This window comes from Oncorhynchus tshawytscha, unplaced genomic scaffold (assembly GCF_018296145.1).
Source record: "Oncorhynchus tshawytscha isolate Ot180627B unplaced genomic scaffold, Otsh_v2.0 Un_contig_740_pilon_pilon, whole genome shotgun sequence".
NCBI classification, from domain to species: domain Eukaryota; kingdom Metazoa; phylum Chordata; class Actinopteri; order Salmoniformes; family Salmonidae; genus Oncorhynchus; species Oncorhynchus tshawytscha.
In genome coordinates this window covers 96,754-119,284 of record NW_024609694.1, presented here as the reverse complement: position 1 = coordinate 119,284, position 22,531 = coordinate 96,754, and the positions used below count along the sequence as shown (strand labels likewise).

At 45.2% G+C, this 22,531-nt stretch overlaps 2 protein-coding genes across 2 annotated transcripts; one reads left to right on the top strand and one right to left on the bottom strand.

Moving 5' to 3' along the window:
• Nucleotides 1–31: 31 nt before the first annotated feature.
• On the bottom strand, nt 32–11,991 carry naf1 (nuclear assembly factor 1 homolog (S. cerevisiae)). The gene is made up of 8 exons (XM_042316990.1): nt 11,855–11,991; nt 7,396–8,037; nt 7,030–7,123; nt 6,071–6,153; nt 5,814–5,974; nt 5,366–5,417; nt 3,530–3,641; nt 32–1,417 (listed from the first exon to the last, which is right to left on the bottom strand). Exons 2-8 carry the CDS (start codon nt 8,008–8,010, stop codon nt 1,098–1,100), a joined length of 1,437 nt encoding a protein of 478 aa, XP_042172924.1. The 5' UTR covers nt 8,011–8,037; nt 11,855–11,991; the 3' UTR covers nt 32–1,097.
• On the top strand, nt 11,988–22,103 carry tma16 (translation machinery associated 16 homolog). Its single transcript, XM_042316994.1, has 7 exons — nt 11,988–12,119; nt 13,368–13,477; nt 13,572–13,609; nt 17,253–17,337; nt 20,412–20,560; nt 20,729–20,771; nt 21,735–22,103. The coding sequence occupies exons 1-7, from the start codon at nt 12,117–12,119 to the stop codon at nt 22,081–22,083; spliced, it is 777 nt and encodes a 258-aa protein (XP_042172928.1). The 5' UTR covers nt 11,988–12,116; the 3' UTR covers nt 22,084–22,103.
• The last annotated feature ends 428 nt before the right edge of the window (nt 22,104–22,531 follow it).

The following is a 22,531-nucleotide window of genomic DNA, read 5'->3' as shown; positions in this document are numbered from 1 at the left end:
TGACCATTAAATACTGAATTATTGACCAACAGACAATTGAATAGTTTATTTTATTTGTCACCAGAGTCCAGCTGAATTGAGCTGTGAACAAGTTTCATAGGGTTTTGCACCACTTCTTTTTTTATTTAACCAGGTACTAATGGGGATCCATAATACATACAAATATAGCCCTCAGAGGAGGAGGGTACATGATGAGGTTATGGACCAGAACAGGGTCATATAGCCAACAGCTCTGAGAGGAGGGTACATGATGAGGTTATGGACCAGAACAGGGTCATATAGCCAACAGCTCTGAGAGGAGGGTACATGATGAGGTTATGGACCAGAACAGGGTCATATAGCCAACAGCTCTGAGAGGAGGGTACATGATGAGGTTATGGACCAGAACAGGGTCATATAGCCAACAGCTCTGAGAGGAGGGTACATGATGAGGTTATGGACCAGAACAGGGTCATATAGCCAACAGCTCTGAGAGGAGGGTACATGAGGTTATGGACCAGAACAGGGTCATATAGCCAACAGCTCTGAGAGGAGGGTACATGATGAGGTTATGGACCAGAACAGGGTCATATAGCCAACAGCTCTGAGAGGAGGGTACATGAGGTTATAGACCAGAACAGGGTCATATAGCCAACAGCTCTGAGAGGAGGGTACATGAGGTTATAGACCAGAACAGGGTCATATAGCCAACAGCTCTGAGAGGAGGGTACATGATGAGGTTATGGACCAGAACAGGGTCATATAGCCAACAGCTCTCAGATACAGAGAGGAGGGTACAGGATGAGGTTATGGACCAGAACAGGGTCATATAGCCAACTGTTCTGAGAGGAGGGTACATGATGAGGTTATGGACCAGAACAGGGTCATACAGCCAACAGCTCTCAGATACAGAGAGGAGGGTATCAGAACAGGATCATATTTGTTAATTAAACTGTAGAGAGCTGTTATCATCATCACTACAATAGTCTCTACTACCGGGGATTTAAGAAAAGAAACTATTAAAACAGACATGAAATGCAGACAGTAAAAATATACTTTAATGTGTTGATTTGGTCAAACAACGCTGATGAGTGTCAAGGAGGTGAGGTGTACAGTCACTAGTTGTGTGTGTGTGTCCTCACTGAGGAGGATAGGGGCCAGTGGGCGGTGGGGGAGGAGGGGGAGGTGAGAGAAGGGGAGGTTGTGGTAGGAGTGAGAGGGGGAGGGGACCAGGGGAAGGACATGTGGGGGGGAGGAGGGGGAGGATAGAGGGGGAAGGACTGGGGCTGGTAGGGGGGAGGGTAGGGGTAGTGGGGCTGGTGTGTGTAGTACGGAGCCCCTTCGTATCGGGGTGGGGGACCCCAGTTGTCACGGCGGGGTGGACGACTCTGTTGCAAAGGCCTCTGGGACATCTGTGGTCTGGTGACGGAATCTCTATCTGGAAGAGAAAGAAAATTAGGTCACACACACACACGGGTTAAAGGTCAAATGATATACAGCCAACAACCATCACAATCTGAACCAACTGATCACTAACCCCCCACCCCACACCTAGCCATTTAGGCAGAATGGTGGTCCCAACGCCTGTCTATTCACTATGTACTGATTTTTCATCACTGTGCTGCTCTCTCTCCTCCTCATCATTCTTCAAAGTGCTTTTCTCCTCAAATATTTGTTCAGAACATTAACACAATTAATGTATTTATTGCACAAATTTTTTTATCTTAAATCCATCTATGACAGCTTAAATCCATCTATGACAGCTTAAATCCATCTATGACAGCTTAAATCCATCTATGACAGGGTTAGGTCTAATCAAGGGGAATCACTTGAAATGTCCCCATTTGTATTTCTTACAACACGCAGGGTGAACCAGCCCAATACCCAGTCTAATAACTGAATAGGGGAGACTGGGGCAGGGGGTTCCACATGTTGGTGTCTCTCCCAATCTACAGAGTGCTGTACAGCCCAATACCCAGTCTAATAACTGAACAGGGGAGACTGGGGCAGGGGGTTCCACATGTTGGTGTCTCTCCCAATCTACAGAGTGCTGTACAGCCCAATACCCAGTCTAATAACTGAACAGGGAGACTGGGGCAGGGGTTCCACATGTTGGTGTCTCTCCCAATCTACAGAGTGCTGTACAGCCCAATACCCAGTCTAATGACTGAATAGGGAGACTGGGGTTCCACATGTTGGTGTCTCTCCCAATCTACAGAGTGCTGTACAGCCCAATACCCAGTCTAATAACTGAATAGGGAGACTGGGGCAGGGGTTCCACATGTTGGTGTCTCTCCCAATCTACAGAGTGCTGTACAGCCCAATACCCAGTCTAATGACTGAATAGGGGAGACTGGGGTTCCACATGTTGGTGTCTCTCCCAATCTACAGAGTGCTGTACAGCCCAATACCCAGTCTAATAACTGAACAGGGAGACTGGGGAAAGGGGTTCCACATGTTGGGGTCTTGGTTTTACAGGTGAATGTGTGTATTTTATAGGTGAATGTGTGTAATTTATAGGTGAATGTGTGTATTTTACAGGTGAATGTGTGTATTTTATAGGTGAATGTGTGTATTTTATAGGTGAATGTGTGTATTTTATAGGTGAATGTGTGTATTTTACAGGTGAATGTGTGTATTTTACAGGTGAATGTGTGTATTTTACAGGTGAATGTGTGTATTTTACAGGTGAATGTGTGTATTTTACAGGTGAATGTGTGTATTTTACAGGTGAATGTGTGTATTTTACAGGTGAATGTGTGTATTTACAGGTGAATGTGTGTATTTTACAGGTGAATGTGTGTATTTTACAGGTGAATGTGTGTATTTTACAGGTGAATGAATGTGTATTTTACAGGTGAATGTGTGTATTTTACAGGTGAATGTGTGTATTTTATAGGTGAATGTGTGTATTTTATAGGTGAATGTGTGTATTTTACAGGTGAATGTGTGTATTTTATAGGTGAATGTGTGTATTTTACAGGTGAATGTGTGTATTTTACAGGTGAATGTGTGTATTTTACAGGAGGTGAAAGTATGCTACATATTAACAATTGTTTGTTGAAAAGATAAAAGGGAGAGCTATATTTCAAACGTATTTCTGAGTCGCTAGGTCAAGTCATGTGGAAATTAGCATCATAGTTTGCTTGGTCAAGCCATGTGGAAATTAGCATCATAGTTATCTATGATAAGATAACCTATAGCCCTACTGGTGTTGAGATACACCCCAGTTAACAGTGTGACACAGCCCCATTCTCCCCTAATCTGATGCTTTGCACTGTCACCCACAACATTTTCTTCCCATCGAATACAGACTGTGTGCTTTCTGTCCCCGTGGTCACCAACAATATGCTTTGGGAATGCCCCTGTGCTCTGTGGTGATTGGCTCGAATTGCTCGTGTCAAAAGGAGGTCAAGCCGACGAGACCATCAGATTTTCCGGGAGAATTTCCACCAATGGCCTTCAACACACTCCAGACATCGTCCTGACATGAACCGAACGAAATTCACAGAGGTTTCAGAGTTGACCAGAAACAGTGTATGTGTCTGACCTGGTTGTTGGTCAGCTCTCTGTCCTCTTTCTCTCTCACTCTTCTGAACATTCCCCTTCTTCTTCTTCCTTCTCATCTGCTGTTCTGCCTCATCATCACTGAAGTCTAATGCCTTGAGAGAGGAGAGGGGAGAGGGACAGAGGACAGAGGAGACAAGAGGAGACAGGACAGAGGGGAGACGAGAGGACAGGACAGAGGAGACACAGGACAGAGGAGAAACGAGAGGAGACACAAGAGGAGACAGGACAGAGGGGAGAGAAGAGGACAGGACAGAGGAGACACAGGACAGAGGAGAGAGGGGACGGGACAGAGGGGAGAGAAGAGGACAGGACAGAGGAGACACAGGACAGAGGAGAGACGAGACACAGGACAGAGGAGAGACGAGAGGAGACACAGGACCGAGGAGAGACCAGAGGAGACACAAGAGGGGACAGGACAGAGGAGAAACGAGAGGGGACAGGACAGAGGAGAAACGAGAGGGGACAGGACAGAGGGGAGAAACGAGAGGGGACAGGACAGAGGGGAGAAACGAGAGGGGACAGGACAGAGGGGAGAAACGAGAGGGGACAGGACAGAGGGGAGAAACGAGAGGGGACAGGACAGAGGGGAGAAACGAGAGGGGACAGGACAGAGGGGAGAAACGAGAGGGGACAGGACAGAGGGGAGAAACGAAGGGGACAGGACAGGGGGAGACAGGACAGAGGGGAGAAACGAGAGGGGACAGGACAGAGGGGAGAAACGAGAGGGGACAGGACAGAGGGGAGAAACGAGAGGGGACAGGACAGAGGGGAGAAACGAGAGGGGACAGGACAGAGGAGAAACGAGAGGGGACAGGACAGAGGAGAAACGAGAGGGGACAGGACAGAGGAGAAACGAGAGGGGACAGGACAGAGGGTGAAAGGGAAGAGGAGAGAAACTTTATTATCCAAAGAGAAATTTGTCTTGACATCTTAGATGCACCATCACAATACAAGTGTGTGTCCCCCCCCGAAATCTTACTAAAATTATATGCACTTTGTACTAATCATACTACATACTGTTTAGTATAAATATATTCAGTAAGCAACACATCAACATCCTACCCTCATCCACACTGAGAAGGCTTCATCTAATCAGCAATTGTGTTGTTGTTTGTTGATAGTCAGTCCTCTGGCGGCAGGTAGCAGGTAGCCTAGCGGTTAGAGCGTTGGGCGGCAGGTAGCCTAGCGGTTAGAGCGTTGGGCGGCAGGTAGCCTAGGGGTTAGAGCGTTGTTGAGGCGGCAGGCGGTTAGAGCGTTGGTAGCCTAGAGCGTTGCGGTTAGCCTAGCGTTGAGGCGGCAGGTAGCCTAGCGGTTAGAGCGTTGGGCGGCAGGTAGCCTAGCGGTTAGAGCGTTGGGCGGCAGGTAGCCTAGGGTTAGCATTGGGCGGCAGGTAGCCTAGCGGTTAGAGCGTTGGGCGGCAGGTAGCCTAGGGGTTAGAGCATTGGGCGGCAGGTAGCCTAGCGGTTAGAGCGTTGGGCGGCAGGTAGCCTAGGGGTTAGAGCATTGGGCGGCAGGTAGCCTATCGGTTAGAGCGTTGGGCGGCAGGTAGCCTAGCGGTTAGATCGTTGGGGTTAGAGCGGGCAGGTAGCCTAGCGGTTAGAGCGTTGGGCGGCAGGTAGCCTAGGGGTTAGAGCATTGGGCGGCAGGTAGCCTAGCGGTTAGAGCGTTGGGCGGCAGGTAGCCTAGGGGTTAGAGCATTGGGCGGCAGGTAGCCTAGGGGTTAGAGCATTGGGCGGCAGGTAGCCTAGCGGTTAGAGCGTTGGGCGGCAGGTAGCCTAGGGCCTGTGTGGCATTATGGGTAATGTGTGTTCCCCACCTCTGGTGGTGGTTCCTGGTCGTTCTTCCAGGAGGCGTCGGAGCCTTTCAACCTAAACACACACACACACACACACGTCAGCTTCAATTATACATGTGTACTGACCGTCGTAGCTGCTCAGTGAGGATATAGAGGGTGTAGTCAGTGTACTGACCGTCGTAGCTGCTCAGTGAGGATATAGAGGGTGTAGTCAGTGTACTGACCGTCGTAGCTGCTCAGTGAGGATATAGAGGGTGTAGTCAGTGTACTGACCGTCGTAGCTGCTCAGTGAGGATATAGAGGGTGTAGTCAGTGTACTGACCGTCGTAGCTGCTCAGTGAGGATATAGAGGGTGTAGTCAGTGTACTGACCGTCGTAGCTGCTCAGTGAGGATATAGAGGGTGTAGTCAGTGTACTGACCGTCGTAGCTGCTCAGTGAGGATATAGAGGGTGTAGTCAGTGTACTGACCGTCGTAGCTGCTCAGTGAGGATATAGAGGGTGTAGTCGGTGAGAGACGGGGCGTAGAACATGGAGTCCTTCAGCTTCACTCCTCTCTCTGCGATGTCACTCTCTGAGTTAAACCTCAACACATAGAAGGGACTGGAGACCGGCCCAAACACCTCAAATACCTGGAGGAGGAGAGAGAGAGTTAAACCTCAACACATAGAAGGGACTGGAGACCGGCCCAAACACCTCAAATACCTAAGACTCTAAGCCCCTCTTACCTTGCCCACAGCCAACCTATCAGAGTTGAAGATGACGCTGTCGTCCTTCAGAGGGGGCGTGTCCTTCAATGACTGAATGATCACTGTTGAGGAAACACAACAGACACCAAGAGGGGTCAGGGGGTGTAAGGTGAAGGGCAGGGGCATTCAGTCACCACGAAGGGTCGGGGGCATTCAGTCACCAAGAGGGGTCGGGGGCATTCAGTCACCAAGAGGGGTCGGGGGCATTCAGTCACCAAGAGAGGTCGGGGCATTTAGTCACCAAGAGAGGTCGGGGGCATTCAGTCACCAAGAGGGGTCGGGGGTGTAAGGTGAAGGGCAGGGGCATTCAGTCACCAAGAGGGGTCGGGGGCATTCAGACACCAAGAGGGGTCGGGGCATTCAGTCACCAAGAGTGGTCGGGGCATTCAGTCACCAAGAGGGGTCAGGGGGTGTAATGTGAAGGGCAGGGACATTCAGTCACCAAGAGGGGTCAGGGGCATTCAGTCACCAAGAGGGGTCAGGTGGGTGTATATATAGGGGGGGGACTAACCCAGCTGTTGGATGATAGTGGTGACTGGTCCTAGGGGAGGGACTAACCCAGCTGTTGGATGATACTGGTGACTGGTCCTAGGGGGAGGGACTAACCCAGCTGTTGGATGATACTGGTGACTGGTCCTAGGGGAGGGACTAACCCAGCTGTTGGATGATACTGGTGACTGGTCCTAGGGGAGGGACTAACCCAGCTGTTGGATGATACTGGTGACTGGTCCTAGGGAGGGACTAACCCAGCTGTTGGATGATACTGGTGACTGGTCCTAGGGGGAGGGACTAACCCAGCTGTTGGATGATACTGGTGACTGGTCCTAGGGGGAGGGACTAACCCAGCTGTTGGATGATACTGGTGACTGGTCCTAGGGGGAGGGACTAACCCAGCTGTTGGATGATACTGGTGACTGGTCCTAGGGGGAGGGACTAACCCAGCTGTTGGATGATACTGGTGACTGATCCTAGGGGCAGTATCTCCGCCTCCTCTGGTAGAACAACCGTCAACTCCTCGACAGCAGGCAACTCCTACACACACAAACACACATTTCATTTTATTTTTTACTCACATGAAGTTCTGAATTCCCAGAGTAGAGGTCAGGGGTTAGAGAGGGGCCAGGGGTTAGAGAGGGGCCAGGGGTTAGAGAGAGGCCGGGGGTTAGAGAGAGGCCGGGGTTAGAGAGGGGCCGGGGATTAGAGAGGGGCCGGGGATTAGAGAGGGGCCGGGGGTTAGAGAAGGGCCAGGGGTTAGAGAAGGGCCAGGGGTTAGAGAGGGGCCAGGGGTTAGAGGTCAGGGGTACCTCAGGCAGGATCTCATCCAGGGTTTTGATGGAACAGGGTTTCCTTGCCCGACTGAAGCCTTCGTCATCATCATCATCTTCATCTGCCTGACCTAACACAACAGCCAGCGTCACACCGGAGGAAGAGGAGTCTGAATCACTGTCTGAGGAGGAGCTGCTGCTGTCCTGCTGGTCCCTGACACACACACCGTCCTGTAACGTCAGCAGTACCTGGGGGGGGTCCTGAGAGGGGTCCTGGGAGAGGTCTTGGGAGAGGTCCTGGGGGGGGTCATGGGAGAGGTCCTGAGAGAGGTCATGGGAGAGGTCCTGAGAGAGGTCCTGGGAGAGGTCCTGGCGGAGGTGTGTGTGTGTGGTTCCATCTCCCAGCTCGGAGCTCGAGACAGAGCTGAGATTCTCTGTAACCTCCATCTCCTCTGCTCCTCCCGTTAACTCTCCCGGTAAACGGCTGTCTGAGGTCACGGAGGTCAGTCCCTGAGGTTCTGTCTCAGCTGTGCATCCGTCCTCCAGGTGCTTGGTGCTGGTACCGTTGTTCAGTTCCAGTTCCTCTCCGTGTGTCTCTGCTGAGCTCTGAAGAACCTCCGGTACCAAAGCCGTCTCCTCTGGTTGGGCCTCCATCCCGTTGCTGGGTAGAGACTATCACACCTGGGGACAAAGACAGCACAACTACAATCAGCTGGGTAATAGTCACTAGGAACCACACAGAACGGAAGCTAACAGACGCAAACGGAACAAAGCGTGAGGGCTAAGAAACGCTTAGGGCTAGTTTTGTTGCAAAACATTGTTGTACTTTGTGCACTAATGAATACACCCCTGGTTGCCTCACAAACCACAGTGTGGATCTGTACAATCTGGACCTGTATTCTCTGCCCACACAACCACTAAGCAACAAAGTAGCTATCATCAAGTATCTATGGCTCAGTCAAACAGTAACCTGTTCAGTTACCAAACCAGGGTGGAGGAGGTGGAACCCCTCAGAGTGGTGATCTACTCTGATTGGGCTGCAGTGTTGAGTCGTGTGAAGACCGATAGGTCAGATAGAGGAGGCTTGTTTATGGAGACGATGGTGCTGTTAATGGGATTGGAGAGGATGGGAGTGGCGGTAAGCTTTTGTTGGGTTCCCACCCATGTTGGTGTGGAGGGTAGAGGTCGACCGATAATGATTTTTCAACACCGATACCGATTATTGGAGGACCAAAAAGGCCGATACCGATTAATCGAGGCAGTTAACCCACCGTTCCTAGGCCGTCATTGAAAATAAGAATGTGTTCTTAACTGACTTGCCTGGTTAAATTAAGATTAAATAAAAGGTGAAAAAATAATAATAATTCATCAAAACCGGTGTCCAAAAATAACGATTTCCGATTGTTATGAAAACTTGAAATCGGCCCTAATTAATGTGCCATTCCGATTAATCGGTCGACCTCTAATCGTAATAATGACAATTACAACAATACTGAATGAACACTTATTTTAACTTAATACATCAATAAAATCCATTTAGCCTCAAATAAATAATGAAACATGTTCAATTTGGTTTAAATAATGCAAAAACAAAGTCTTGGAGAAGAAAGTAAAAGTGCAATATGTGCCATGTAAAAAAGCTAACGTTTCAGTTCCTTGCTCAGAACATGAGAACATATGAAAGCAGGTGGTTCCTTTTAACATGAGTCTTCAATATTCCAAGGTAAGAAGTTTTAGGTTGTAGTTATTATAGGACTATTTCTCTCTATACCATTTGTATTTCATGTACCTTTGACTATTGGATGTTCTAATAGGTACTTTAGTATTGCCAGCCTAATCTCGGGAGTTGATAGGCACAAAGTCATAAACAGCGCAATGCTTGAAGCACAGCGAAGAGCTGCTGGCAAACGCAGGAAAGTGCTGTTTGAATGAATGCTTACGAGCCTGCTGCTGCCTACCAATGCTCAGTCAGATTGCTCTATCAAATCATAGACTTAATTATAATACACACAGAAATACAAGCCTTAGGTCATTAATATGGTCAAATCTGGAAACTATAATTTCGAAAACAAGACGTTTAATTCTTTCAGTGAAATAAGGAACCGTTCCATATTTTATCTAACGGGTGGCATCCTGAAGTCTAAATATTGCTGTTACATTGCACAACCTTCAATGTTATCTCATAATTATGTACAATTCTGGCAAATTAATTATGGTCTTTGTTAGGAAGAAATGGTCTTCACACAGTTCGCGACGAGCCAGGCAGCCCAAACTGCTTGCACAGAACGCAAGAGAAGTGACAACTTCCCTAGTGAAAAGAAATTCATGTTAGCAGGCAATATTAACTAAATATGCAGGTTCAAAAATATATACTTGTGTATTGACTTTTAAGAAAGGCATTGATGTTTATGGTTAGGTACATTGCTGCAACGACAGTGCTTTTTTCGCAAACGCGCTTGTTAAATCACCTGTTTGGCGAAGTAGGCTGTGATTCGATAAATTAAAAGGCACCGCATCGATTATATGCATTACGCAGGACACGCTAGATAAACTAGTAATATCATCAACCATGTGTAGTTAACTAGTGATTATGTTAAGATTGATTGTTTTTTACAAGATACGTTTAATGCTAGCTAGCACCTTACCGTGGCTCCTTGCTGCACTCGTATAACAGGTAGTCAGTCTGCCACGCAGTCTCCTCGTGGAGTGCAATGTAATCGGCCATTCCGATTAATCGTCGACCTCCAGTAACAACATTCCTAACGTGTTTAGTAGCGTCTAGTCTATGTGTGGCATTAGTTTCACCGTTTGTATCTGTTTCAATGGAGGTACTTTATTTTTAACGTGAACTACAAATTCCTCTATTGTGGATAAATGGCTTCACATAGGATAGATTACTCTCAACGTGCCCCTGATTCTGAATGTAGTCATGGCATGCTTGGTCCAATCAGTGGAGGCTGCTGAGGAGAGGACAGCTCATAATAATGGCTGGAACCAATCAGTGGAGGCTGCTGAGAGGACAGCTCATAATAATGGCTGGAACCAATCAGTGGAGGCTGCTGAGAGGACAGCTCATAATAATGGCTGGAACCAATCAGTGGAGGCTGCTGAGAGGACAGCTGATAATAATGGCTGGAACAGAGCTAATGGTATGTCATCAATCACCTGGAAACCACTTGTTGCATTTGATACCATTCCATCAATTCTGCTCCAGCCATTACCACGAACCCGTCCTCCCCAATTAAGGTGCCACCAACCTCCTGTGGGTTCAATATCAATTGAGGAGAGAATATCCACCAAATGTAAAACACATTTCTGCCATTTTACCCAGCCCCATTGGTCAACTACCCCGCCCCATTGGTCAACTACCCCGCCCCATTGGTCAACTACCCAGCCCCATTGGTCAACTACCCCGCCCCATTGGTCAACTACCCCGCCCCATTGGTCAACTACCCAGCCCCATTGGTCAACTACCCAGCCCCATTGGTCAACTACCCAAATCAAATCAAATCAAATTTTATTTGTCACATACACATGGTTAGCAGATGTTAATGCGAGTGTAGCGAAATGCTTGTGCTTCTAGTTCCGACAATGCAGTAATAACGAACAAGTAATCTAACTAACAATTCCAAAACTACTGTCTTATACACAGTGTAAGGGGATAAAGAATATGTACATAAGGATATATGAATGAGTGATGGTACAGAGCAGCATAGGCAAGATACAGTAGATGGTATCGAGTACAGTATATACATATGAGGTGAGTATGTAAACCAAGTGGCATAGTTAAAGTGGCTAGTGATACATGTATTACATAAGGATGCAGTCGATGATATAGAGTACAGTATCTACGTATGCATATGAGATGAATAATGTAGGGTAAGTAACATTATATAAGGTAGCATTGTTTAAAGTGGCTAGTGATATATTTACATAATTTCCCATCAATTCCCATTATTAAAGTGGCTGGAGTAGAGTCAGTGTCATTGACAGTGTGTTGGCAGTAGCCACTCAATGTTAGTGGTGGCTGTTTAACAGTCTGATGGCCTTGAGATAGAAGCTGTTTTTCAGTCTCTCGGTCCCAGCTTTGATGCACCTGTACTGACCTCGCCTTCTGGATGACAGCGGGGTGAACAGGCAGTGGCTCGGGTGGTCAACTATTGGTCAACTACCCAGCCCCATTGGTTACTTTCTGGTATTAGCTAACTTTAGAACTAGCTGGATAGCTAGTATACCAGCCATATATATTGAAGAAATACGTTTTACAATCGGAGTTCATAGCACAGGAGTTAAACTCGTAGCTAGCTAACGTTAGCTGGTCCACTAGTTAATAAAACAGTTATGTAGCTTGGTTGGCATTCTCTGAACCAGATAACGTTACTGTTAGTCGACGTTTTAAATTGTCCTTGGTATTGTATCGCCAATTCTGTATTATACCGGTGGCATTATTACAATGTTGTTTATCATATTGCAAACGTGTAGATGAAGATGGACTTACGTTCGAGTAGTTAAGGCTACAAAGCTGTTCTCTCGGCAGTCTGCTCTCTGCTACTCTCAGTAACGTTACTCTGCTGTTCGCAACACGTTTTGATTCGGAAACAACGTGGTCTTGTTGTCTTCCGGGTTGTGGAACCTTTCTTTCGGCCGCCGGAGGAAATGACGGACAGTGTTGTCCGACGGACCAGCAGCATCCGCCGGAGTTGTCAATACAGAACACGTGTTTTCAACCGGTGATCAAACTTCGCACATACAACTAAAACATGGTAAAATTGCACGTATTATTTAACATCCTTAACATGTATCTAGATATGTAGAAATAGATTTAGCTAAACCTAGATGTATATAATGTTATAGCGCTCTTACAACCTAGTGAATGTATACTGCAAAATGCAACAATTTCAACGATTTAGGAGTTAGTTAATTTAAGGAAATCAGTCAATTGAAATAAATAAATTAGGCACGAATCTATAGATCTCACGTGACTTTCACAAGCACCAAGTCTAGGACTTGCCTAGTTCAATAAAAAACAGGTCCTAAGGCTTCTTAACAGCTTCTATCCCCCCACTATTTGCATTGAATACTCATTTTTTTACGCTGCTGTTCCTCGCTGTTTATTACGTAGTCACTTTACCCCTACCTACATATTACCTCGACTAACCTATACCCCCGCAGATAGACTCAGTATTGTTATTTTTTTAAACTTTAGTTTATTTATTAAATATTTTCGTCACTCTTATTTTACTTAAGCTTTTAAGTAAGTATTTCACATGACTGAGCAGGAGCACAGCGATGGGTGGGCCTGGGAGGGCTCCACCCACTGGGGAGCCAGGTCCAGCCAATCAGAATGAGTTTTCCCCACAAAGGGCTTTATTACAGACAGAAATACTCCTCAGTTTCATCAGCTGTCCGGGTGGCTGGTCTCAGAGGATCTCACAGGTGAAGAACCCGGATGTGGAGGTCCTGGGCTGGCGTGGTTACACGTGGTCTGGCGTAGTTACACGTGGTCTGGCGTAGTTACACGTGGTCTGGCGTAGTTACACGTGGTCTGCGGTTGTGATGCCGGTTGGACGTACTGCCAAATTCTCTGACATGACGTTGGAGGCGGCTTATGGTAGAGAAATTAACATTAAATTCTCAGGCAACAGCCCTGGAGGAAATTTCAGCATGTGAATTACACGCTCCCTCAAAACTTCAGACATCTGTGGTGTTGTGTGACAAAACTTCATATTTTAGAGTGACCTTTTATTGTCCCCAGCACAAGGTGCACCTGTGTAATGATCATGCCGTTTAATCAGCTTCTTGATAGGCCACACCTATCAGCTGGATGGATTATCTTGGCAAAGGAGAAAGACTCACTAACTGGGAAATAAGCTTTCTTGCGGAGGGACATTTCTAGGATCTTTTATTTCAGTTAATGAAACATGGTACCAACACGTTACATGTTGCCTTTATATTTCAGTTCAGTATAGAATAATGCAAGACAGTGTTCTAACAGTCGTGTGTGTGTGTAGCCGAAGGCGGGGAAAGGTAAACCAACTCAGAAGGAGAAGGTGTGTCATCCCTATAGCAGGAAAGCTGCTTACTTGGCCAGCCAGGAGATACGTCTGGGAAAGAAGGAGAGGTAAGGAGGGAGGGAGATGGTTTGTGTTTTGAACAGCGAAAATCCTGTATATTGTTATATATTTATAAAGTTAAGTGTGTATCTCTGCCTCCAGACAAAAGAGTGAGAAGGCCACTCGTCTCAACAGCATTGGTGAGTCAGAGTCTGTTACTACTATTACTGTGTTACTTTACTATTGTTACTGTACGACTGTTACTGAACGTCTGCTGTCTCAGCCACTGCCTGTCACCAAGGGAGTACCTCAAGGCTCGATCCTAGGCCCTACACTCTTCTCAATATGCATCAACAACATTGCTCAAGCAGTAGGAAGCGCTCTCATCCAATTATATGCATATTTTTTTTATTTCACCTTTATTTAACTAGGCAAGTCAGTTAAGAACAAATTCTTATTTACAATGACGACCTACCAAAAGGCAAAAGGCCTCCTGCGGGGATGGAGGCTCTCCATGATTGAGTCTTTGAATGAAGAGATTGAGATAAAACTGTCCGGTTTGAGTGTTTTTTGCAGCTCGTTCCAGTCGCTAGCTGCAGTGAACTGAAAAGAGGAGCGACCCAGGGATGTGTGTGCTTTGGGGACCTTTAACAGTATGCAACTGGCAGAACGGATGTTGTATGTGGAGGATGAGGGCTGCAGTAGATATCTCAGATAGGGGGGTGTGGGGCCTCAGAGGGTTTTATAAATAAGTATCAACCAGTGGGTCTTGTGACAGGTATACAGAGATGACCAGTTTACAGAGGAGTATAGAGTGCAGTGATGTGTCCTATAAGGAGCATTGGTGGCAAATCTGATGGCCGAATGGTAAACATCTAGCCGCTCGAGAGCACCCTTACCTACCGATCTATAACTTACGTCTCTGTAATCTAGCATGGGTAGGATGGTCATCTGAATCAGGGTTAGTTTGGCAGCTGAGGTGAAAGAGGAGCGATTACGATGGAGGAAACCAAGTCTAGATTTAACTTTAGCCTGCAGCTTTGATATGTGCTGAGAGAAGGACAGTGTACTGTCTAGCCATACTCCCAAGTACTTGTATGAGGTGACTATCTCAAGCTCTAAACTCTCAGAGGTAGTAATCACACCTGTGGGGAGAGGGGCATTATTCTTACCAAACCACATGACCTTTGTTTTGGAGGTGTTCAGAACAAGGTTAAGGGCAGAGAAAGCTTGTTGAACACAGAGAAAGCTTGTTGAACACAGAGAAAGCTTGTTGAACACAGAGAAAGCTTGTTGAACACAGAGAAAGCTTGTTGAACACAGAGAAAGCTTGTTGAACACAGAGAAAGCTTGTTGAACACAGAGAAAGCTTGTTGAACGCAGAGAAAGCTTGTTGAACGCAGAGAAAGCTTGTTGAACGCAGAGAAAGCTTGTTGAACGCAGAGAAAGCTTGTTGAACGCAGAGAAAGCTTGTTGAACGCAGAGAAAGCTTGTTGAACGCAGAGAAAGCTTGTTGAACGCAGAGAAAGCTTGTTGAACACAGAGAAAGCTTGTTGAACACAGAGAAAGCTTGTTGAACACAGAGAAAGCTTGTTGAACACAGAGAAAGCTTGTTGTAGAGCGTTTAACACATCTCTTCATTCAAAGACTCCATCATGGACTCTTCCTGACAGTGGTGGCTGCTTAGCGTGATGTTTTGTTGTCTCTTCCTTCTTCCTTTTGTGCTGTTGTCTGTGTTTGTATCGTGTTTTGTGCTGCTACCATGTTGTGTTGTTGTCATGTTGTGTTGCTACCATGTTGTGCTGCTACCATGTTGTCACGTTGTGCTGCTACCATGTTGTTGCCATGTTGTGTTGCTACCATGTTGTTATGTTGTGCTGCTACCATGTTGTCATGTTGTGCTGCACCATGTTGTCATGTTGTGCTGCTACCATGTTGTCATGTTGTGCTGCTACCATGTTGTCATGTTGTGCTGCTACCATGTTGTCATGTTGTGCTGCTACCATGTTGTCATGTTGTGCTGCTACCATGTTGTCATGTTGTGCTGCTACCATGTTGTCATGTTGTGCTGCTACCATGTTGTCATGTTGTGCTGCTACCATGTTGTCATGTTGTGCTGCTACCATGTTGTCATGTTGTGCTGCTACCATGTTGTCATGTTGTGCTGCTACCATGTTGTCATGTTGTGCTGCTACCATGTTGTCATGTTGTGCTGCTACCATGTTGTCATGTTGTGCTGCTACCATGTTGTGTTGTTGTCATGTTGTGTTTCTACCATGTTGTGCTGCTACCATGTTGTGTTATTACCATGTTGTTGTCATGTTGTGTTTCTACCATGTTGTGTTGTTGTCATGTTGTGCTGCTACCATGTTGTGTTGTTGCCATGTTGTGTTGCTACCTTGTTGTCATGTTGTGCTGCTATCATGTTGTTGTCATTTTGTGTTGCTACATGTTGTGCTGTTGTCATGTTGTGTTTCTACCATGTTGTGTTGCTACCTTGTTGTTGTCATGTTGTGTTGCTACCATGTTGTTGTCATGTTGTGCTGCTACGTTGTTGTTGTGTTGCTACCATGTTGTCATGTTGTGTTTCTACCATGTTGTGTTGCTACCATGTTGTTGTCATGTTGTGCTGCTACGTTGTTGTTGTGTTGCTACCATTCTATGTTGTCTCTCTTTATGTAGTGCTCTGGTGTCTCTCTTGTCGTGATGTATGTTTTGTCCTATGTTTTTATTTAATTTATTTGTATATTTAATCCCAGCCCCCGTCCCGCAGGAGGTCTTTTGCCTTTTGGTAGGCCGTCATTTTAAATAAGATTTTGTTTAAAAATAAAAAAATTAAAAAGTCATAGTATATTCATCTTCAGATAGCTAGGTGGGACAACCACATATCACAGTAGTTAGTATATTCAGATAGCTAGGTGGGACAACCACATATCACAGTAGTTAGTATATTCAGATAGCTAGGTGGGACACCACATATCACAGTAGTTAGTATATTCAGATAGCTAGGTGGGACAACCACATATCACAGTAGTTAGTATATTCAGATAGCTAGGTGGGACAACCACATATCACAGTAGTTAGTATATTCAGATAGCTAGGTGGGACAACCACATATCACAGTAGTTAGTATATTCAGATAGCTAGGTGGGACAACCACATATCACAGTAGTTAGTATATTCAGATAGCTAGGTGGGACAACCACATATCACAGTAGTTAGTATATTCAGATAGCTAGGTGGGACAACCACATATCACAGTAGTTAGTATATTCAGATAGCTAGGTGGGACAACCACACAGTATTAGTATATTCACAGTAGTAGTTAGTATATTCAGATAGCTAGGTGGGACAACCACATATCACAGTAGTTAGTATATTCAGATAGCTAGGTGGGACAACCACATATCACAGTAGTTAGTATATTCAGATAGCTAGGTGGGACAACCACATATCACAGTAGTTAGTATATTCAGATAGCTAGGTGGGACAACCACATATCTCAGTAGTTAGTATATTCAGATAGCTAGGTGGGACAACCACTGTGTTAGTTGATATCACAGTAGTGTACCCCCTATATTCATATTGTCAGATAGCTAGGTGAGACAACCACATATCACAGTAGTTAGTATATTCAGATAGCTAGGTGGGACAACCACATATCACAGTAGTTAGTATATTCAGATAGCTAGGTGAGACAACCACATATCACAGTATATTCAGTGTGTGTAGGTGAGTACAACGGTAGGGTGTACCCCCTCTTACCTTCTATTGTCTGTGTGTGTATGATGAGTACAACGGTAGGGTGTACCCCCTCTTACCTTCTATTGTCTGTGTGTGTAGGTGATAAGCTGCAGTGGTTTCAGAGCCAGCTGGACTCTGAGAAGACAGAGTTCACCAAACAGGACGCCTGTCACATTATAGAGAGGTCAGTACCCGTGTCTATATTCACCAAACAGGACGCCTGTCACGTAGAGAGAGGTCAGTACCCGTGTCTATATTCACCAAACAGGACGCCTGTCACATTATAGAGAGGTCAGTACCCGTGTCTATATTCACCAAACAGGAGCCTGTCACATAGAGAGTCAGTACCCGTGTCTATATTCACCAAACAGGACGCCTGTCACATAGAGAGAGGTCAGTACCCGTGTCTATATTCACCAAACAGGACGCCTGTCACATACAGTACCCGTGTCTATATTCACCAAACAGGACGCCTGTCACATAGAGAGGTCAGTACCCGTGTCTATATTCACCAAACAGGACGCCTGTCACATAGAGAGAGGTCAGTACCCGTGTCTATATTCACCAAACAGGACGCCTGTCACATAGAGAGAGGTCAGTACCCGTGTCTATATTCACCAAACAGGACGCCTGTCACATAGAGAGAGGTCAGTACCCGTGTCTATATTCACCAAACAGGACGCCTGTCACATAGAGAGAGGTCAGTACCCGTGTCTATATTCACCAAACAGGACGCCTGTCACATAGAGAGAGGTCAGTACCCGTGTCTATATTCACCAAACAGGACGCCTGTCACATAGAGAGAGGTCAGTACCCGTGTCTATATTCACCAAACAGGACGCCTGTCACATAGAGAGAGGTCAGTACCCGTGTCTATATTCACCAAACAGGACGCCTGTCACATAGAGAGTACCCGTGTCAGTACCCAGTGTCACATATATTCACCAAACAGGACGCCTGTCACATAGAGAGAGGTCAGTACCCGTGTCTATATTCACCAAACAGGACGCCTGTCACATAGAGAGAGGTCAGTACCCGTGTCTATATTCACCAAACAGGACGCCTGTCACATAGAGAGAGGTCAGTACCCGTGTCTATATTCACCAAACAGGACGCCTGTCACATAGAGAGAGGTCAGTACCCGTGTCTATATTCACCAAACAGGACGCCTGTCACGTAGAGAGAGGTCAGTACCCGTGTCTATATTCATGTGTGTGTGGTTTTCTTTTTCTCCTTGATTTCCAAAAAACTGTTGCTTTCTCTCTGTGTGTGTTGTAATGGTTTTGACTTGAGGTTATTGTTTGTTAGGGTGCCGGGTAGGTTGTGCGGAACAGAGACAAGTTAGATTTCTCCTTGTGTTGGTGAGTTGGTCTCATTTGTCAGTCTAGACCAATAGAAATGACTTCTTTAAAAGTCAGTGTTGTCAAATACACTTTGCATAAACCCTTAAACATTGAAGTAAATACATTTAGGGTTAACCCTAACCCCTAACCCTAACCTTAAACATTGAAGTAAATACAGTTTTAATGTCACCTGCACAAGTACAGCAAAATGCTTTTCTTACCAGGTCTGAATCTAACCTTTACTAAATTAGTATATATTACTGCACTGTTGGAGCTAGAAACACAAGCATCTGAATCTGCTCGTCTTAACCTTTACTAAATTAGTATATATTACTGCACTGTTGGAGCTAGAAACACAAGCATCTGAATCTGCTTGTCCATATATTTATATATTCTGAACCTTTACTAAATTAGTATATATTACTGCACTGTTGGAGCTAGAAACACAAGCATCTGAATCTGCTTGTCCATATATTTATATATTCTGAACCTTTACTAAATTAGTATATTGAAGTAAATGCACTGTTGGGCTAAAACACAAGCATCTGAATCTGCTTGTCCATATATTTAACCTTAAACATTGAAGTAAATTAGTATATATTACTGCACTGTTGAAGCTAAAACACAAGCATCTGAACCTGCTTGTCCCTAACCTTTACTTAAACATTGAAGTAAATATTAGGGTGCAACCCTAACCCTAAACATTGAAGTAAAACAGTTAGCATCTGAATCTGCTAACCCTTAACCTTTACTAAATTAGTATATATTACTGCACTGTTGGAGCTGGAAACACAAGCATCTGAATCTGCTCGTCTGAACCTTTACTAAATTAGTATATATTACTGCACTGTTGGAGCTAGAAACACAAGCATCTGAATCTGCTCGTCTTAACCTTTACTAAATTAGTATATATTACTGCACTGTTGGAGCTAGAAACACAAGCATCTGAATCTGCTCGTCTGAACCTTTACTAAATTAGTATATATTACTGCACTGTTGGAGCTAGAAACACAAGCATTTATCTGTTGGCTAACCTTACTGCTCTGTTATATTACTGCACTGTGGGACTAGGGCAAAGCAGTTAGCATCTGAATCTGCTCTTAACCTAAATTAGTAAATTAGCTTTCAAATCAAATTTTTATTTGTCACATACACATGGTTAGCAGATGTTAATGCAGTTTGGAGCTAAAACACAAGCATTGAATTCTAGTTTAACCTTTACAATTAGTAATATTACTGCACTGTTGGTAAACACTAACTAACAATCTGCCAAAAAAAAAGTTAGGGTTAACTAACCTTATAACATTGTAAGGGGATAAAGAATATGTACATAAGAAACACAATGATGATGAATACAGAGCAGCATAGGCAAGATACACTAGATGATTAGTACAGTATATACATGAGATTGAGTATGTAAACCAAGTGGCATAGTTAAAGTGGCTAACCTTGATACATGTATTACATAAGGATGCAGTCGATGATATAGAGTACAGTATCAACGTATGCATATGAGATGAATAATGTAGGGTAAGTAACATTATATAAGGTAGCATTGTTTAAAGTGGCTAGTGATACACAAGCATAATTTCCCATCAATTTACTAAATTATTAAAGTGGCTGGAGCTAGAAACACAAGTCTTGACAGTGTGTTGGCAGTATAGGTACTGCTCTGTTCAGCTGTCGTGGGACTAGGGCAAAGCAGTTAGCTAGGTAATGCTCTGTTCAGCTGTCGTGGGCAGCTTAGCTGCTTGGAGAAGGAGGTGTTTCCTGTTCCCTTGAGGGACATGCAGACAGGGACTTTTGAAATGTTTGGATATTTTTTTGTACATGTGATTGGTGGATTCAAATAAAGTGTTTAAAATGTGTGTGTGTTTATGTGTGTGTGTTTATGTGTGTGTTTATGTGTGTGTAGGTACCTGCAGAGGTTTGACGGGGAGTTGGACCAGATAGAGCTGGTGAACGGGATCAAAGGTCGTCAGGGTCGTCTCCATGGCAGCAGGGAGACCGTCATCAAACAGACTGTAGAGAGAGAGACCGCTTTGTACCATGGCAACGGCTTCGGTCAGTCTCACACACACAAAATGATACACACACACGGTGATACACACACACGGTGATACACACACACGGTGATACACACACACGGTGATACACACACACGGTGATACACACACACGGTGATACACACACACACAGAACCCTGACAGTGTGTTCCTCTTCTCTCCTCAGAGATTCCAGACATCATTAACTCTAAACATCTCAAGACCTTCAGGTGAGATGACCAATGACAACCCAACTCTGGCTAGAGCAGGAATCTGATTGGTTTGTGTCAGTAGAGCTGTGATCTGATTGGTTTGTGTCAGTAGAGCTGTGATCTGATTGGTTTGTGTCTGTAGAGCTGTGATCTGATTGGTTGTTGTCTGTAGAGCTGTGATCTGATTGGTTTGTGTCAGTAGAGCTGTGATCTGATTGGTTGTTGTCAGTAGAGCTGTGATGATTCATGAAAAACAGCTCTATTCGTTACATTTACCTCTGAAACATTCTCTCAGCTGATTGGTTGATTCTGTTGTGGTTCGTTCCTTGTTCCTTGTCAATCATTGGCTCATTGGTGAAATTAACGTTCAGACAATATCTTTAAAAAACCTTTATTAATGCAATTGCAGACAGAAGTTGACAACGGGAACACGCATGTTTCCAGAGTAATTTCTGCAAAATAGAAAAGGGTTCGAGTTGTTTTATTATTCCTCATATATCTTAGTGATGTCACTGCCTACGTCATTACCTTCTACTCATGAGACCAAGCCCATGCCACCGCAGCTTATACAAACAGTCGTTTCAGTGTTATCTAAAGGCTCAGGGGGGAAATGTCCCCAAGTTGATTTATAGTGGAGTGTCTGACTAGTCTCTCCTCTCTTACACTGCAGAGTTCTGTCACACGTCTCTCAGACCGTTTTCTTTATAAGAGGCAGAGACTAGAAATAAACTGTGGAACAATATTAAACCTTTTATCATGAATATATATATTGTTAATCTGTAGTCCAGGACCCTATAAATGTAGTGGGGGAGGGGTCTTATAGCCCCTCCCCTTCTATTAATACAACATAATCAATTATTATAATACATCAATCATTTGGTACAGCCCCTATCATGACCCCTAGGTGAACCCGACAGTTCCATGGTTCTGAGCTGTGATTGGATGATTCCGTGGTTTTGATCTGTGATTGGTTGGTTTCAGGGAGTGGAGCGGCGATCTAAAGAAGCTTCCCAACATCAAGATGAGGAAGTTCTCTTCCCGAGGGACGGACAGAACAGGAGGAGGAGAGGAGGAGGAGGGGGAGACCGCCGGCGGAGAGGAGGAGGAGACCGCTGGAGGAGAGGAGACCGCTGCAGGAGAGGAGGAGGAGGAGACCGCCGGAGGAGGGGGAGGAGGCCTTAATGAAGGACTCCAATTCAGACGCCCAGGAAGATGCCCCATAATGCTTTGCATGTTAGAACTCTGGGGATGTCAGCCATCCTACCTGACTGGGGTTAGGACAACCTGTTTTTGTGTGTGTGTGTGTGTTTGTCCCAATACAGACATCTAATAAACCTAAATACAGACCGATACTGTTGTTCTGTTTCATTGAAGAGACTCTTTAAACATAGAAATTAGAGTGTGTCCGTTGCTGTGTTCAAGGCAACTTGGAACTAGGAAACTCTGAAATGTTCCACCTGGAAACCCTTTATAGAAAGATGAGATCAGAGGATCAATAGGAAGCTCTACGCAAAATAAAAGTAAGCACATCTTTACTCTGAGGTTCTGAGTTGTCTTGAACATGGCTAGTTTGTGTCCAGTCAGTAACTCCACTATACGGGTTGTACTCAGTCAGGTTGTACCCAGTCAGGTTGTATCCAGTCAGGTTGTATCCAGTCAGGTTGTATCCAGTCAGGTTGTACCCAGGTTGTATCCAGTCAGGTTGTATCCAGTCAGGTTGTATCCAGTCAGGTTGTGCCCAGTCAGGTTGTACCCAGTCCAGGTTGTCAGGTTGTATC